Source organism: Pan paniscus, chromosome 17 (genome assembly GCF_029289425.2).
Source record: "Pan paniscus chromosome 17, NHGRI_mPanPan1-v2.0_pri, whole genome shotgun sequence".
In the NCBI taxonomy this organism is placed as follows: domain Eukaryota; kingdom Metazoa; phylum Chordata; class Mammalia; order Primates; family Hominidae; genus Pan; species Pan paniscus.
In genome coordinates this window covers 39092311-39105948 of record NC_073266.2, presented here as the reverse complement: position 1 = coordinate 39105948, position 13638 = coordinate 39092311, and the positions used below count along the sequence as shown (strand labels likewise).

At 42.0% G+C, this 13638-nt stretch overlaps 1 protein-coding gene across 2 annotated transcripts in view; it reads left to right on the top strand.

The window, feature by feature from the left end:
- Positions 1-13638, top strand: part of ABHD3 (abhydrolase domain containing 3, phospholipase) — a 74131-nt gene that overhangs the window by 17424 nt on the left and 43069 nt on the right. Inside the window, exon 4 of one of the 2 annotated variants that reach the window (XM_008968598.6) lies at positions 3798-3843. The exons of the other annotated variant lie outside the window; for it this stretch is intronic. Coding sequence (XP_008966846.2) covers positions 3798-3843 — 46 coding nt within the window. The remainder of the gene's footprint in view (positions 1-3797; positions 3844-13638) is intronic. 2 annotated transcript variants of the gene reach the window in all.

The following is a 13638-nucleotide window of genomic DNA, read 5'->3' as shown; positions in this document are numbered from 1 at the left end:
CATTAAAGGACACCCACCTGCTTCCCTGGTTAATGGGTTATCTTGTCACAGAAAGTTCTTCTTACCAGATCTGTTCTTTATTTGATATTTCTTCTCTTTATATTTTCCTTGTTTTGAGGGGAAAAAATTATATAGTTCAAATATGTAGGAAAAATATGCTTTGCAGAACAATTTCCCTCATATACACGCCCTTTAGAATTGTTTGAGGTAACTGTAAAAATTAATTGGAGAGAACTGTTACAGAAGTTTAACAGAGGCGGCTGGGTGTGGTGGCTCATGCCTGTAATCCCAGCACTTTAGGAGGCCAAGGCAGGTGGATCACGAGGTCAGGAGATTGAGACCGTCCTGGCTATCACGGTGAAACCCTGTCGCTACTAAAAAAAATACAAAAAATTAGCCTGGTGTGGTGGCAGGCACCTGTAGTCCCAGCTACTCGGGAGGCTGAGGCAGGAGAATGGCTTGAACCCAGGAGGCGGAGCTTGCAGTGAGCCGAGATTGCACCACTGCACTCCAGCAGGGGCAACAGAGCAAGACTCTGTCTCAAAAAAAAAAATAAAAACAGGCTGGGCACAGTGGCTCATACCTGTAATCCCAGAACTTCAGGAGGCCAAGACGAGAGGATTGTTTTGAGCTCACAAGCTCAAGACCAGCCTGGGCAACATAGGGAGACCCCGTCTCTGCAAAAAATTTAAAAATTAGCCAGGCATGGTGGCATGCCCCTGTAGTCCCAGCTACTCGGAAGGCTGAGAATCACATGAGCCCAGGAGGTTGAGGCTGCAGTGAGCCGCGATTGTGTCACCGCACTCCAGCCTGGGCAACAGTGAGACCTTATCTCTAAAGAAAAAAAAGAAGAGGAGGTTAACAGATTTTTCAATGCCTTAGGAATAGTAGTTTCACAGCCAGCCCTTTTAGTTCAGTGTTCCCTGATGACTGTCAGGGTAGCAAAGGGGTTAAATGAAAAGAGCTGGTTGCTCTTCCCCAGCTGGAGTGGGAGAAAGGGCAGGATGGCAGCCTTCTTTCTGCCGTCCTCTGTAACTGCTTTGCTTCCTCATTCTTCCTTATCTCTCTGCCCCACATCCAAGGCTTTAAGTATGCAATGATGACTGCTACTGATTGAACACTGTTAGGATCAAAGCCTTATGGAGTGGTCAGTACAATTCGTCCTCTAGCAAGAGCTACCAGAACTATGATCCACTTTCCAAAGTTGCCTGAAGGAAAGTGCAAATATCCCACTCTGCAGTTTAGAAGAAAATCCCAGATGTACAGGCTGCTTTTTCATGAGTTTGCAGATCATCTTTTTCTTTCCCCTCACTAGTGTTCTTGCCTTCTCTCACTGGCAGTCACATGATGACATCTTGCTCCAGAAGCCATTTTAATCCTTATTTAATGTTTGTACTCTAAAGTGGTTCTTTTCTGAATGACTGGGAGCTTCAAGTTTCAAGATCATAATTAACTTTAGCACCGGTTCCTGTGTGACTTAAGTGCTTATGCAAGTAAATACAAATGGCCAACTGAAATTTTATTTATATCAAGACATCTTGCCATTCTTTTTAGCAAGAAAAGATAAAGGAGTCACTGAGGCTACTCTGACTTTTCTGAATGTATTTATAGTTTACTTAAGATTTCTCTGGCCAGGCACGGTGGCTCATGCCTGTAATCCCAGCATTTGGGAGGCCAAGGCAGGAGGATCACTTGAGCCCAGGAGTTAGAGACCAACCTGGGCAACATGGTGAGATCCTGTTTTTACAAATAACTTATAAAAATTAGCCAGGCTGGCCGGGCACGGTGGCTCACGCCTGTAATCCCAACACTTTGAGAGGCCGAGACAGACAGACCACTTGAGATTAGGAGTTTTAGAACAATCTGACTAACATGGGGAAAGCCCATCTCTACTAAAAGTACAAAAATTAGCCGGGCGTGGTGGCACGTGCCTGTAATCCCAGCTACTCAGGAGGCTGAGGCAGGAGAATCACTTGAATCTGGGAGATGGAGGTTGCATTGAGCCGAGATCATGTCACTGCACTCCAGCGTGGGTGATAGAGCGAGACTCTGTCTCAAAAAAGAAGAAAAAAAATTAGCTGAGCCGTGTTGGTGTGCACCTGTGGTCCCAGCTACTCAGCAGGCTGAGGCAGGAGAATTGCCTGAGCATGAGAGGCTGAGGCTGCAGTGAACTGTGACCGTGCCACTGCACTCCAGCCTGAGTTGCAGAGTGAGACCATGATCTCAAAAAAAAAAAAGATTTATCTTAGGTGAGTTAATAAAATGTAATATTTCTAGCTTTTTCTCAAGTAGGATTTCTGAGGTTTCTAAACATTTCTCTTCTTTCAACTGGGCCTAATAAAATTTTCTATATGGCTTTTCAGTTGCAAGAAAATCCCTTTGCAAGAACATATCCTGCATACCACATTAAATGAAGCTGGTGTGCCTTGAGATCTAAACTCCCTGAGAAGAGAGTCAGAGTTGTGTATGTTCTATACAGCAGTAGGTTCTTTGTTGCTTAGAACCTGTACAGTGCTCAGCAGCACCCTGCAAGAAGAGATTTGGAATCTTAAATGGCCTTGGTTGGTTGCATAGGTAATCAGACAAAAACAAAATGAATTTTAATTGTTATGAATATAGACTCACTAAATCAGTGAGAACCTGTGTAGACACAAATCAAGATTTTGTCTAAGGATGGTAAAAATACATATCTGGGCCTGTGGCTGCCTGAAAGTTAAATGAGAGTTACATATTTTAAATACTGAATAACTTTTGAAACCAGCACAACACTACAACTACCGTTATTACTAATAGCTAACTTTCACCGAGTACTTACTTGAGCCAACATTGATCTAAACCCTTTACATTGATCTGAGCCCATTTACCCAGCAGATGCAAACAGGATCAGAGAAAGCACAAGGTCATCTTTCCTCCCTAGGTCAACTGAACACTAAGCAGTAGCATAATGGGGCCTATCCCACCAGCTCAGGCACCAGGCTCTTTGTGGCTCACCTGTGATGTTTACACCTCATGTAAAATTCTGGTGTCCATGTTTGCTGAGCCTTAAGGGAACAAGAGCTGTTTCTTAGAATATAAATAGATACGTATGAATGTTACAAATGCAGTGGGTAGAGGATATATATTTTTTCTTTGTTGAAAGCAAAAACAAGGCCAGACGCAGTGGCTCACGCCTGTAATCCCAGCACTTTGGGAGGCCGAGGTGGGCGGATCACCTGAGGTCAGGAGTTCAAGACCAGCCTGGTCAACATGGTGAAACTCTGTGTCTACTAAAAATACAAAAAAAAATTAGCCGCGCATGGTGGTGGGCGCTTGTAATCCCAGCTACTAAGGAGGCTGAGGCAGGAGAATCGCTTGAACCCTGGGAGGCGGAGGTTGCAGTGAGCCGAGATTGCACCATTGCACTCCAGCCTGGGTGACAAGAGCGAGACTCTATCTCAAAAAAAAAAAAAAAAAAAAAACATTTAAATTTGACTTGTATTTAGAATTGTTTTAAAAACACTTGTTGGAGGCCCACGTATGTGCATAGGAAGAAGTTGGAAATATTCTACTCTTGGTAGGAAAAATTAACATCACTTCAGTATACAGTTTTCTAATTTGAACCCACATGTGGAATTTAGAGAACTGGAATTTTATTTTAGTGCATTGCATTTAGATGAAATTGTCAAACATTACACCTACAAGACAGATTTTTAAAATCTTTTAGTGCTCTAAATCAGTGTCAGTAAGATGACTTTAATATTATATCATGAGCAAGAATCATGTGTAAAAATAACAAAAATTGCTTTCCTGGTTTTTAGATGTGTGGTTTTTAACAACAGAGGAGTGGCGGGGGAGAATCTCTTGGTAAGTAAATTTAAATGACAACAGTCTTAACTTTTTAAAGAATCATTTCTAGTTTTATAACAAAAAGCATATTCTTTTTATTTAAAATAACTCTTTATGTAAGCAATACAAATTTATTATACAAAAATACAGATATGGAAAAAAAGGAAATTTACAAGACCGATAATTGTATAACCAAGGAAATTCCCTTAGTCTGTGTTCATTCAGATTTCATATATAAATAAAATATATATAATATATTTCTATTTTTATAAAAATTAAGATTCTATTTTGTAACTAAACTTTTGTACTTACTACATTTTAACGTCGATAGTCATTCACCTACATCATTTTTTTTCTACCCTCTCAACCCAGCTTTTCCTGACTCTGGGAAGAACTGGGAAGAGAAGGCCTCATTTTTAATGCAAAACACATTTTCCTTAAAAATTAACCAGTGCAAAACAAATTAACTAATACAGTGATTTTTTTTCCACTTATGAAATTTACATTTGTCATGAAACAATTTTGTATGTCATATGCCTGTTTGCCAGCTGAAGTTTACATGGTGGAAATGTTATTGAAACCTTTTAAAATTTATATCAGGTCTTTTTTTTCCCCCTCTAATTCTGAGTTTTTGCTAGGATAGATCTTTCACCTCTTAGAAAATCACTCTATCTGATCTTTAAATCCGTGAGTTGGAATGAGAAATATTCCACTTGCTGAAATTTTCTTCAGCTTTTTAACTTTTTACAATCTCAACAGGTCAAAGGCAATTCTACTAGAATTGAAAGAAACTTTTTTTGGGTCATTGATAGAGAATGACATTAAGACTATAAATAAGTCATGCTGGAAATAAAAATTTACAATCAGGTCACAAATGTCAACACTTTATAAGAACTTGGGAAGAAAAAAACCTCTTGTACTTGGCTTTACAGTGACTTAGGCACTGGAGGAAATGAAGATCAACACGATTTCGAAAGCAAAAGTTGCCGAGTGTTATGGTCTTACTCAAGTGCCTTGTAATAAATAGCTTGACGTGAAGGTTCACGTTTTCTCATTCAATCCAGCCCTTTAGGAATCTCGTAGACAGATAGTACTCTAAAGGGAAAGATTTGAATGTGTCACTGTGGCCCTGGCCCAGGCAAATCATTTTGAGCAGCTCCTGTCTGCTGTGCATTCTTCCAGGACACAAAGCCGGGGGGAAGACATGGTCTGAGGCTCTCAAGGAAATAATGTGCTGCAAAGCCAAGCTCGTTAGTTCTTTATGAAGTGAGGGACAAAGATCTGTTCATTCAGCAGAGCCGTGGTATGTGCCTGTTAAATCGGGCACAGTGCAAGGCAATAGGGTGAAGATATACATATTAATGAGACACAGCCCTAATCTTTAGGAGCTCAAACTTTAGTTGTGGGAGAGACAGTCAAGTCCATTAAAATATACACAGTGCTAAGTGTTTAACAGTAGCCTTTGTTAAGGCTACAGAGCACAAAGGGAAAGAGTAACAAAGCGCCTGGGGGAGGTGGGAGAGCTTAGAGAGGAGGTAGCGTTCTGAGTTGGATCTTGAAGGCTGTGGTATTGAACCTCCAAAGGGGGGAGAGAGGCTCTCTCAGCGCAAAGACCAAGGTATTATAAAGTGCGTACAGTAGCAGCTACTTACTATGGCTGGATGATGATGATAATTTTATCTAATATTTATGTAATCCGTAGAATGTATCAGTTATGTCTTTTCCTATTTAATCTTCAGAAATAGAAACAGCCCAACAATTTAGGTAAGTATAGCCCCCATTATCCCTCATTTCCTTTTGGAGACAGGGTCTTGCCCTGTTGCCCAGGCTGGAGTGCAGTGGCACAATCATGGCTCACTGTAGCCTCGACCGCCTGGGCTCAAGTGATCCTTCCACCTCAGCTTCCCAAGTAGGTGGAACCAGAGGTGTGTGCCACCATGCCTGGCTGATTTTTTATTTATTTATTTGTTTGTTTTGTAGAGATGGGGTCTCACTCTGTTGCCCAGGCTGCTCTTAAACTCCTGGGCTCAAGCGATGCTCCCAAAGTGCTGAGATTCCAGGTGTGAGCCACTGCACCTGGCCCCTGTCCTGCATTTTACAGATGAAGAAAACAAGACACTGGTAGGTTAGGAACTTACCCCTCCCAACAAATGACAGAGCCAGGATTCAGACCCAGGTGATCTATGTGCTTATGTTTTTGACCATTATGCTTTATGCTTTCTTACTTTTCTGGAAGTGACAGGAATTTGCTAGAAGGGTAGGGCCAGAATCACATGTAGACTCCTAAGAACCTGGTATTGAATCATTGATATTTTGAAGCAAGGGCATAATTTGATCATGGTCATGTTTTAGAAAGAGAACCATGGCAGTGGTGTGTAGGAAAGAAAGAGATGGAGGGGAAGGAGGCTGGAGGCTGGAGGCTGGGAGGCCAGTTAGAAAGCAGTTACTACAGACCTACATGGAGTTTGGAGTTTGAAAGCAGATGGAGGGGGAATAAAGACGAGAGAACAAAAATGAGTAGTATTCAAGGGGAAGAAAATAGTATTAGTCGTATTGTGGGAAGTAAACACAAGGGAGTCTAGGGTAATGTTTCTAGCTTGGCTGGCTGATGGAAGATGCTGCTATTTGCTGAAATAGGAAATTTAGAAGAATTTGTGAGATTATGATGTAACAAAGATAACAGATTCCATTTTAGATGTTTAGGGTGCTGTTAGATCATCCCGGTGGAAATTTTTAGTAAGTTTTTGGATGTACTGGACTGGCCTTCAGGAGAAATAGGCAAGCAAGAGAGAGACAGACTGAGATTATCAGTGTGCAGGTAGAAGTTGAAGCTCAGGAGTAGCTGAGATTAGTTAGGGCACGTGTAGAGTGAAAGGGGAGATTGGTGGTTAGAAGCTTAAGAAACAACAGGCTGGGAGTGGTGGTTCACACCTGCAATCCCAACACTTTGGGAGGCCCAGGTGGGAGGATCACTTGAGCCCAGAAGTTGAAGACCAGCCTGGGCAACATATGGAAACTCTGTCTCAAATATATATGTGTGTGTGTGTGTATATATATATATATATATATACACACACACACATACACATTTAAAAAAGAAAAAAAGAAACAACAAATAGGAAGGAGGAGAGAAAAAGAGGAGAAGGATACTTTAAAAACATTCTCTCCTTAGCATTTAAAGTTAATTAGAAATTTGCTTTGAAATAGTACAGCAACCCAGTAATTTTCAGCCCATAAGCTTTAATTGTATTTTTGAAAAACCTCCAGGAAGAATTCACTGAGTTCTAAGTAACATAAGAGTAGCTGGGTCTCTGGAGTCTTACACAGTGTGTCAGTTAAATTTTGATTAACTAGTACCCCCCAGCAAATATGTGTCTCAAAATAGCTAATAACACACTAAGCTGTTAGAGTTACAGTCTGGCAGGCAGCTTGGGTTTATGTAGCAGAAAGTACCTCGGACTCAGTAAGAAGTCCCAAGTTCAAGTTCGGTTGTCACCACTAACCAGCTATAAGTGATAAAGTACAAGTCAAATAACCTTTCTGTTTCTCTTTTTCTTAACTGAATATGATAATGTGTACTTGCCACCTCACAAGGATGTTTCAAGTTCACATGAAATAATAAACATGAGACTGGGCACGGTGACTCACACCTGTAATCCCAACACTTTGGGAGGCTGAGGCGGGTGCATCACTTGAGGCCAGGAGTTCGAGATCAACCTGGCCAATATGGTGAAACCCTGTCTCTACTAAAAATACAAAAAAATTAGCCAGGTGTAGTGACACATACCTTTAGTCCCAGCTACTTAGGAGGCTGAGGCAGGAGAATCATTTGAACCCAGGAGGTGGAGGTTGCAGTGAGCCAAGATGGCATCACTGCACTCCAGCCTGGACGACAGAGCAAGACTCCATCTCAAAAACAAACAAAAAGAAATAATAAACTTGAAATATCTTGTAAGATAAAGCTTTTTAGGGCCAGGCACAGTGGCTCATGCCTGTAATCCCAGCACTTTGGGAGGCTGAGGCAGGCACATCACTTGAGCCCAGGAGTTCAAGACCAGCCTGGCCAACATGGCGAAACCCCATCTCTATTAAATTAAAAAATAATAAAAAATAAAAATAGGCCAGGCGCGGTGGCTCAAGCCTGTAATTCCAGCACTTTGGGAGGCTGAGGTGCGCGGATCATGAGGTCAGGAGTTTGAGACCAGTCTGGCCAACTTGGCGAAATTCTGTCTCTACTAAAAATACAAAATAGCCGGGCTTGGTGGCACATGCCTGTAATCCCAGCTACTCTGGAGGCTGAGGCAGGAAAATCATTTGAATCCAGGAGGCAAAGGTTGCAGTGAGCCCAGATCGTGCCACTGCACTCCAACCTGGGCGACAGAGCGAGACTCCGTCTCAAAAAAATTTAATTAATTAAAATTAAAATTAAAAAAAGTTTTTTATAACCCAAGGCATAACTACTACTATATTAACTCGTTAGATCATTAGGGTATAAGAAGTATACATTTATACTTCCTTGAATTTCTTTTTTAAAGTACTTGTTCTAAATGGACATAATTACCTTTGGTTATTCTACATCCTTATTACTCTTTTTTGAGTTGGATCAAAAAATGAGATGCTAATATCGATTATTAGAGCTAACGTTGATATTTAGATCCCTTGATAATCCTGCTTCTTTCTGTCTTCAAGCTAAGAACAATTACTGTTTCATACTAGAGGAACTCTGATGTTTATTTATACCTCACCTTGTTCCAGAAATAATTTAATGTAGCTTAGACCCAGAGTAAGCGAGACTTTAGGGTAGGCATAAAAAAGAACAAAAGATGAATCAGCAGAGATCAAACAGGAAGGAACTGTCTCTAACAGAAATTAGCTCACAAGAACTAGCAAAGCTGAAATGAAATTTAGGGTAAGCAGTTCTCCTAGGAGTGGAAATGTTAGAGATATACTTAGAATTTATAGAGATTACTATGGCTCCTACAAAGGAGAATAAGGAAGTAGAAATTTTCCACTGCCATTCTGTCCTCATTTCCAATTAGTTATTGTAGGATTGAGGGAAAGCCCAAGGCCTTTCTTATTAGGAAATGAGCATCCTATACACCTTTTCTCATTGGATCTGTTTCCTGCAGGAGACAGACAGTCCTAGTCTCAGTAGAGCAAACCTCAGATATTCCTGTAGGGTTCTAGGAGCCTTGGAATAGACGGGACTTTTTCTTCTACCCTGCAGCTTGGTTTTCAAGGATAGGAATCCAAGCTACCCACAAATTCTCTAACATTGTCGATTACTTTGTAAACTTAGTTTAGGAATGGTAATTTACAAATAACTCAGCCAAGATTTGTTGAAAGCTATTTTTAGTTATAGGATCTATAACTAAAAGCTACAAATTTAGTTATAGATCCTATAACTAATATTCAAAATAGGCAAATCTGTAGACACAGAAAGCTATTTTTAGTTATAGGATCTATAACTAAAATTGTAGATCCTATATAAAGTTATAGGATCTTGGGTTCCCTATTTTTAGTTATAGGATCATGCAGACTTCTGTGTTCCTAACCCAATAAGAAAAGCATCCTAGCCACTTTGGAAAATAGTCTGGCAGTTCCTCCAAAAGTTAAAATAGAGTTACCATATGACCCAGAAATTCCTGAAATGAAAATATATGTTCTCACAAAAACTTATACATGAGCCAGGCACAGTAGCTCATACCTGTAATCCCAGCACTTTGGGAGGCCGAGGCAGGAGGATCACTTGAGTCCAGGAGTTCAGGACCAGTCTAGGCAACATAGTAAGACCTTGTCTCTACAAAAACAAAAAATAGCCAAGTGTGGTGGCATGTGCCTGTTATACCAGCTACTTGGGAGGCTGAGTACAGGAGGATTGCTTGAGCCCCAGGAGTTTGAGGCTGCAGTGAGCTGTGTTTGTGCCATTGCACTCCAGCTTGGGCAACAGAGACCCTGTCTCTAAAAAATAAAAATAGGTTGGGCACAGTGGCTCACACCTGTAATCCCAGCACTTTGGGAGGCTGAGGCGGGTGAATCACAAGGTCAGGAGATCGAGACCATGCTGGCTAACATGGTGAAACCCTGTCTCTACTAAAATACAAAAAAATTAGCCAGGCGTGGTGGTGCTTGCCTGTAGTCCCAGCTACTCAGGAGGCTGAGGCAGGGGAATCACTTGAACCCGGGAGGTGGAGGTTGCAGTGAGCCGAGATCACGCCACTGCACTCCAGCCTGGCGACAGAGCAAGACTCCGTCTCAAAAAATAAATAAATAAATAAATAAATAAAGAACTAAAAACAAAAAAGTAAAAAAAACCTGTACATAAATATTTACAGCAACATTATTCATAATAGCCAAAAGGTAGAAACAACCCAGATATTCATCAACAGATGAATGGATAAGCAAAATGTGATAGCTCCATATCCTGGAATACTATTCCACATTAAAAAGGAATGAAGTCGGCTGGGCACAGTGGCTCACGCCTGTAATTCCAGCACTTTGGGAGTGCCCAGGCGGGCGGGTCACGAGATCAGGAGATCAAGACCATCCTGGCTAACATGGTGAAACCCCATCTCTACTAAAAATACAAAAAAAAAAAAAATTTGCCAGGCGTGGTGGCAGGCACCTGTAGTCCCAGCTACTTGGGAGGTTGAGGCAGGAGAATGACGTGAACCCAGGAGGCGGAGCTTGCAGTGAGCCAAGATTGTGCCACTGCACGCCAGCCTGGGCAACAGAGCGAGACTCTGTCTCAAAAAAAAAAGGTAATGAAGTCTTGAATGCATGGGCACTTTGAAAGCATTATGCTAAGTGAAGAAGCTCATCTCAACAGGCCACACATTGTATGAGTCCATTTATATGAAATATTCAAAATAGGCAAATCTATAGACACAGAAAGTAGATTAATGGTCACCTAAGGCTTGAGGTGGACGATGATTGCTAATGGAGGTTTCTTTTTGGTGTGATAAAAATATTAAATTATGATGGCACAACTCTGAATATATTAAAAACCATTGACTTCTACATGAATTATGGTATGCAAATTACATCTCATAAAGCTTTAAAAAGAAAATCCTCCTTTAGGTGCTTTCTAGTTCAAGTTAGGGCTGGCTCAGCAGGTAAGGGAGGGCCAAGAAAGTCAAGCAGAAGCTGGAAAATAATTTAAAGCAGCACTGCCCAAAATGTGTCCTGTGGACCAACTCTTTCCCTCAGGGTACCTGACTCTAGTCCCAGACAAGATAAGGAGCTGAGATAGAATGTCAGCCAACTCAGGGCCGGATGCGGTGGCTTATGCAGGTAATCCCAGCACTTTGGGAGGCCAAGGCGGGTGGATCACTTGAGGCCAGGAGTTCGAGACCAGCCTGGCTAACATGGTGAAACCCTGTCTCTACTGAAAATACAAAAATTAGCTGGGTGTGGTGGCACATGCCTGTAATCCCAGTTACTTGGGAGGCTGAGACAGGAGAATCACTTGAACCCAGGAGGCAGAGGTTGCAGTGAGCCAAGATCACACCACTGTGTGTAGCCTGGGCTACAGAGCAAGACTCTGCCTTAAAAAAAAAGTTAGTTTTAAAAATGGACAAAAATTTTATGTATTTATTGTATACAACATGATGTTTTGAAATATGTATACATTGTGAAATGGCTAAATCAAGCTAATCAACATATACATTACCTGAGAACATTTAAATGAGTAAATGATTTACCTAAGTTTGGTGGATGAGTTCAGAGCTGGTTTTGACTCCCAGATCAGCACTTTCTACACATCATGATGGCTATAAAATATTGTTGTAGACCCAATGTTTGTGTTCCCTGCCCCAGCATTCATATGTTGAAGCCTTAACCCATCAAGGTGATGGTATTAGGAGGCACGGCCTTTGGAGGTCGTTAGGCTTAGGCGAGATCATGAAGGCAGGGTCCCTATGATGGAATTAGTGCCTGTAGAAGAAGAGGAAGAGACATCAGAGCTTTCTCCCTCCACCATGGGAAGACTTTCAAGTATATAATACATTGTCATTAATGATACTCACCATGATGTACAATAGATCCCTTGAACTTATGCCTCCTGTGTAACTGAAATTTGGCTGAAGTGATCTGCCCACCTTGGCCTCCCAAAGTGCTGGGATTACAGGCATGAGCTACCAGGTCCACGGCCTGTAAATTATTTTTTTTTAAAATAATGGTTAATATACTTTAAAAGCACATAAACCAATTTCAGTTCTGCACACTTTTTAGATAAGCTGACTTTTTTTCCTTCATCACAATATTTCCTTAATGAGAGAAGCAGCTTGCTGATTTACATTCTGATGCCAGCAGCTTATCCTGAACTGGCATTTTGAATGGCTCTACTTCAGAGGTCCACAAATCCTCAAAGACAAAACAAAACAAAACCACCTCAGGCTGGGTGCGGTGACTCATACCTGTAACCCCAGCACTTTGGGAGGCCAAGGTGGGTGGATCACGAGGTCAGGAGATCAAGACCATTCTGGCTAACACAGTGAAACCCTGTCTCTACTAAAAACACAAAAGTTAGCTGGGCATGGCGACAGGCGCCTGTAGTCCCAGCTGCTCGGGGGGCTGAGGCAGGAGAATCGCTTGAACCCAGGAGGCAGAGGTTGCAGTGAGCCGAGATCATGCCACCGCACTCCAGCCTGGGCAACAAAGCGAGACTCAGTCTCAAAAAAAAAAAAAAAAAAAAAAAAAAAAAAAAAAAAAAAAACCCCACCTCATTCCACAGATGAGGACACCTCTGGAGAAGTGGGGTGACAATCAGAAGTCATAAAGCTGATGAGTGGTCTCACGGCAGGAACTCAGGCTGTGCAGCCTGGTGTCTTGACCTTTCAGTACTGGCTTCCAGTCAAGTCAGCCTGAAAATCTGGGGATAGATGGAAGGAGGGTTTTCAGAGAGAGGATCGTCCCTCCAACCTCAGATTCTTTGGGGTTAAGGACTCAGGTTTAGAGAAATCTGTTTTTGTTTTCTACTAGCTTTTCCACCTTAGCTTTTCCATGGAAGCTAGTAGTGTAGGAGGGACTTAGAGCTCTTCCCCCACCCCATCCCTCCAGCTCCTCCACCCCACCCCACTGTGGGCCATTTTCTGAAGAAGGCATTTAGAAAGGATTAAAGGACCTCCCTGATAGCCAGAGGGAGGAGGGGTATAGAGGTCAGGGCCAGCCAAGGCACAATTCAGTTTCAAACTTCTACCTTCAGGCAGTGCCTTTCTCACATGCAGTACCTCCCTACTGGACATATTGTTCCACCCAAGTCGGCCCTTTCCTAAGTGCTTCAAAAATAACCTGTTCCTGCTCCCCTTACCTTCCTCTATATAACAACCCAGGAAGGCTGGTCTCAGCCAGGTGTAGGTGTGAACACATTTAATCCTTGAGAATTTTCTCTCAACATTGATAGATGCAGTCCAATAATAACAAAAATTTTAAACGTAGAAGATTGTGACCAGGTGTGGTGGCTCACACCTGTAATCCCAGCACTTTGGGAGGCCAAGCCAGGAGGATCACTTGAGCCCAGGAGTTGGAGACAGGCCTGGGCAACATAATGAGACCTTGTCTCTACAAAAAATTTAAAAATTAGCTGGATATGGGCATGGTGGCACGTGCCTGTAGTCCCAGCTACTCAGGAGGTTGAGGCAGGAGGATCGCTTGAGCCCAGGAGGTTGAGGCTGCAGCGAGCCATGATCATGCCACTGCACTGCAGCCTGGGCAACAGAGCAAGAACCTAGCTCAAAAAAAAAAAAAAAAAAAAAAGTTCAAAATAAAAGAGAAAGAATGTTTTGTTGAATAATGGAAGAGTTTTAGAAATAA